The sequence below is a fragment of the Galeopterus variegatus genome, unplaced genomic scaffold (genome assembly GCF_000696425.1).
Source record: "Galeopterus variegatus unplaced genomic scaffold, G_variegatus-3.0.2 Scaffold1297, whole genome shotgun sequence".
Lineage (NCBI taxonomy): Eukaryota > Metazoa > Chordata > Mammalia > Dermoptera > Cynocephalidae > Galeopterus > Galeopterus variegatus.
This window is the reverse complement of record NW_007727408.1, coordinates 332,041-337,165: the sequence shown is the minus strand read 5'-3', so window position 1 is coordinate 337,165 and position 5,125 is coordinate 332,041. Positions and strand designations below refer to the sequence as shown.

The window sequence follows — 5,125 nt, the reverse complement described above, 5'->3', positions numbered from 1 at the left end:
CCCGCGCCTCGCTCAGCCAGTGAGCGGGAACCGGTCTGTATGTGGGATCCGAACCCTCGGGCGGGAGCACTGCCGCGCTTCCCAAGGGGCGCACTTATCCAGTGCGCCACCGGGCCGGCCCTTAACAACTGGTTTTGTGACACAGAAAATTTGCTCTCAGTTTCTCAGATTGAGTTTGACTGTTATTTAGGCTATAACGTAAAAATGTGTGATCATTTTAACTTGAGAACTGCAAAGTTACCTTTCTATGGAAACACAATAGGTATATTGAATAAGTTTTTTGAGTAGGAAAAGCAGGAAAAATAAGGCATTTATTTTGTACCGTACACCCTTTTCCTGAATCTACTTAATGCTTCTGCTTTTTCTTTTTAAATTTAGAGCTTTGAGAATTCTAACCAAAGTAGCCTTGATCATTTTCAAGTTGCTTTAACCTTGAATCTTTTAAGGGGGTTGGGTTAATTTTATCCTGAAGTCTGCCTAGTTTATTACTTATTATATAAGAACTAGTTTAGACTCTGCATCCTTATTTGTTAGATGAATTATGAGAATGATTAGATTTTTGAATCATAGATAAACTGGAATTATTCCTATGAATTTTGTTTCACAAATAAGATAACTTTAAAATTATTGGGGGAGTATAGTATAGATCAGAATTTCTGTATTGGGTAGAGGTGGAGTAGGGGAAACAGAATAGGAAAAAGTTACCAGGCCCCTCTTTTTTGGGCAGCTAGCCAGTATGGATCCAAACCCTTGACCTTGGTGGTGTTGGCACCATGGTCTCCCAAGTGAGCTAACCACCAAGCCCAGCCTCTCTTATTAATAGTCTTTTTCCCTTTGTTTTTGTTTTGATAGCTATTCAAAATCGTAATCCTGTGTGGTATCAAGCCCTGACTCATGGTCTTAATGAAGAACAACGAAAACAGTTACAGGACATAGCAACTCTGGCCGATCAGAGAAGAGCAGCCCATGGTATGTTAATTGACCATAACCCTCTTTAATGCACTTAATGACTATACAGATTTAAAATTTTATAAAAGGATTAAAATTTTATAAAAGGTATAGTTGTTGCAAATGATAGGAATTAACTATAATCTGATGGATTTAATATAAGAGAAAGGAGTTTTGTCTTTGGCTGCAGTTAACTGATTTTTAAATGTGGCTGAAAACTACTTTCAGTGTGTAGTAGCTTTAATAAGATTGTTTAAGCTCACAGTGATGGTTTGATAGTAGTAGGTTCTATTAAAAAGTAAAAATTTTAAATTACAAAGTATCTTTTTTCTCAGTAGTATGTTAAAGAAAATACCAAACATGTCTTTTCATTTTTAAACATTTCAGTATACATTTTTTTTTTCCTTTTTGTCTTTTTTTCGTGTCCGGCAATGGATCGCAACCGTCAGTGTTGCACCCGTACCGGACCGGGACTGGCAGGTGTACAGCATACAACAGGAGAGATTATCTTCTCCATATAGTGTATGACACCCACCCCTCACCCCCTCACCCCCATTTAGAACAGAGACCACCTTTGGAACTTCCTGGCTATTGGTGGTTAAGCTATTGGCTTGTTAATGTCTTTATCAATTCCTTATTTCCCCCCAAAGTAGCAAGATGATCAGATACCGTATTAAAATTTCACTTATTTGTTTTTCTAGAGTCCAAAATGATTGAGAAGCATGGAGGATACAAATTCAGTGCTCCTGTTGTGCCAAGTTCTTTCAATTTTGGAGGCCCAGCACCAGGGATGAATTGAGTTATCACTTTCTTTCCTGCTGTGTGATTGTAGTGAAGAGCTTGTGTTCCTCCTAGTAGTGGTTACAGAACTGGTTCATGTTATCTTCTCTAAACTAATTGATCAATAGATGGACAAAAAAACTCAGGAGGTGGGACCTGATCATGCAACCTGGCACTGGAAAAGAAACCAGAGGGATTTGGGGGTGGGGTGGGGAGTGACTTAGGGGAGGTATTTTCTTTATTTTTTGAAGAAAGTAAGATCCTGACTCTGAAGCTTAAAGTGACACTGTGGAAAACTGAAACGAGGGTATGTCATGAAGGCAGCTTTTCTTTTTCTGAGGAAAAAATAGGCATGGGCTACAGGACTATTTACAATGTCTCATTTACAGTATAAACTCAAAGGTAGATGTAATTTTTACACCTATGAGTATTTGTCAGATTTCTGTCTCTTCCTTACCATTTGGTATCTATTCTTTATATGTAAATAAGATAAGGTAATCTGATAGCCTTATTAAATGTTCATTTTCATTCATCAGAGATTGTTCCTATGTAGATTATTGGACATTTATTGTAGCACTACATAACTGATTAAAAAAATCTGTAAATGAATTAGCACTTTCATATTGAAACAAGCCTGCTAGCCTATGTATAAAATAGCAAAATGTTTGCTGTTTATAAAAGGGATGTAATGGGGTGGGGGGTATGGGTAATTTCAAGTTATTAATTTAAAAATGAACTAGCAATTTTGTACCTGGTGACTTTGTGGTGCACTCACCTCTGATAAGTGACTTGAATTCGGTATGTAAAAAGGGGTTAGTGATATTTCATTGCTGCTAAAAATGGCAACTCCCTCTGTGTCCTGTTTTTTTTTAAAGCTCTCAGTGTGCAAGTGGCTATTTGGATGTAAGACCTTACTGTCAAAAATAAGAAAGGTGGTATCTGAAGCATGTAAATTGGATATAAAGTTCTACTCTTTAAGAGTTGATCTAAGAGTATGACTAATCATCTATATATGCAATCTCTTAAAATAATTTAATTGGGCTATTACATTTTGATTTGATTGCAGTTTTTTCCTAATTATAAATTTTTTTTTCCTCATTGGCCTGTTTTTATCCTGTACCTAGAAAGAGTGCAAAGTGCACACTTAAAATTTGACATTTAACAACTGCCCCCTCCTCTTTTCCCATCTCCTCTATCCCTCCCTCTCGTTGTTTGTAGTATCTGACCTTAATAGATGGGCTAAAGGCACATGGTTCCCTCCAAAAACCACTATTATTACCACTGCACAAACAAGCCAGCAACAAGACAGTGGAGAGAGGTTGACTTGCTTTCCTCTCTTCCTAACTGCATGCTGGAAAAATAAGCCTTTATTGATCTTAAACATCTGTCAGATGAGTCGTACATTGGGCTATTTTTTATATATGTGTATACACACAATATTTCAAATTGAAAGCAACATCTCAATGGATTCAAAACTATTACATGCTGTTGTCTAAAACAGATTAGAAAATTTATAACTGTAAAAATGAAATGCACATATTGATATTTAAAATGCATAATTAAGAAAACCTGTTGGTGTTGTGTTTTTCTTGTATACCAATGATTAAGCCACTACTGTTGGCACTGTTTGGTTTTTCTATTTTAACACTGAAGGAGTGAAAGTATTTCCTATATTTATGAATTTACTACTAAAATCTTGGCAAAAGAGAAAAAACTGTTAAAAATGTGTGAGTGAAAACTGTTAATCAAGTGTGTTTTTACTTTCTTCCCCCCAGGTTGGATACCAACTGTATACCCTAGGTTGCTTAAGAGAATTTCACTATTATATAAAATCAATAAAATAAAAATGGAGTAGCTGTATATATGCAACATTGTGTACAGAGGGGAGATACTGAATAGTATTAAAGAAACGTTCTCATCTTCCTTTACCTTTTGTCCCAAAATACCTAGTCTACTTTTCAAAATTTCAAGTCTTCATTGCTCTTTGAATAATGCCAATTTTCACATTATTGTTATTGGAACACCATATCTAATAAAGATTCTAGTTATTCCCATGCACAGTATGAAAATTCTCATTTGCTGAGGTTTTAAGAAAATAAAATGGCATATCTTTGAGAACAAGTTTTATTGTCTCTGTGGCACAGAATCCAAACTAATCTCCATTTACAAATTTTAACTTGAAATGAGACCTTATAATTAAACTATTTATTTATTTATTTATATTTTTATTTTTTTCCTTTTTGTCTTTTTTCGTGACCGGTAAGGGATCGCAACCCTCGGTGTCGCGCCCACACCGCGCTCAGCCAGTGAGCCGGAACCGGTCTCCACATGGGATCCGAACCCTCGGCAGGAGCGCCACTGGGCCAGCCCGGGATAATGAATCTTAATGTGTATCTGTTTCTAGATAAGGCTGCAGGATTTTTGGAAGACTTTTTGAGTGTATTTATAATCTTGTAATTAGTTGCACACAGACTTTAAAAAAAACAAATACAGCTTTTCCCAGTTCTACTACCCTATAACTTATTATTTTTTTTTATTTATAAAAATTCTGATTGTTTATGGGTTTTGGTATTTTTGTTAATGGCAGACATTGACATAAAATCACTTTTTTGTAGATTTAAGCCATTTTTTTTAAAACCTATCAGTATTAAATAAAGGAAGATAATCTTTTTCTCTGCAGATAATAAAATCATGACTGCTATACTCTGGAAGAAATGAGAGTATAGAGCAGGAGTGGTTAAATCACAACCCTGTGGCCATATGCTGCTATTCAGTCCCAGAAGCAAGCATGAAGAAGAAGGCATTGAGATATCAATATGACTAAACTATGTTTTTGGTAAGCATAATAGACATTCCGTAAGTGTAAAATGAACGACCTAAAATTATATTAAAACGTCAGTTATAAAACGGTCAGTTTTGTTCTATGTAATTTAAATTTTGATAAAAATTATCCATGACCATGTATCAGTGTCCATACTGAATTCCAGCTTTTACCCTTAGTTTAGTTGGCCTCCACTGCAATAGCACTTCATACTTTGGCTCGTGGTAAAAAGAGGTTGCATGGCAGTTTACATGGAAGGTTCTCTTGAAGATAGTACTGTAATCTCTATTGGGGGAAAGGGAAGATTTATCTAAATAAATCAGACCCCTAAGCTAGAGAAGGCTCTTCCTAAGAAAATAGAGATTCTTTAATAAGATTTGAGTTGACCTGGTGATCCAAAGACCAGCATTAACAGCAGCTTAAACAGCATGTTTCTCCAAAGGTCTCCTGGACTGCTGGCTAGATGGCATAGCTAGTTAAAGTGATCCCATGCTGTTATAGGCCCCTCATTCTTTATGTGTATTACATGGTCCAAGATAGCTTATCACTGGGCCGGCCCAGTGGCGCACTGCTACA

At 36.1% G+C, this 5,125-nt stretch overlaps 1 protein-coding gene across 2 annotated transcripts in view; it reads left to right on the top strand.

Moving 5' to 3' along the window:
• IPO7 (importin 7) overlaps positions 1 to 3,849 on the top strand; it is a 52,915-nt gene extending 49,066 nt beyond the window's left edge. For both annotated transcript variants that reach the window (XM_008576131.1, XM_008576133.1), the window contains exons 24-25: positions 853 to 969; positions 1,650 to 3,849. In XM_008576131.1, the coding sequence (XP_008574353.1) occupies positions 853 to 969; positions 1,650 to 1,747 (215 nt within the window). In that variant the 3' untranslated portion in view covers positions 1,748 to 3,849. The remainder of the gene's footprint in view (positions 1 to 852; positions 970 to 1,649) is intronic.
• Positions 3,850 to 5,125: the final 1,276 nt, after the last annotated feature.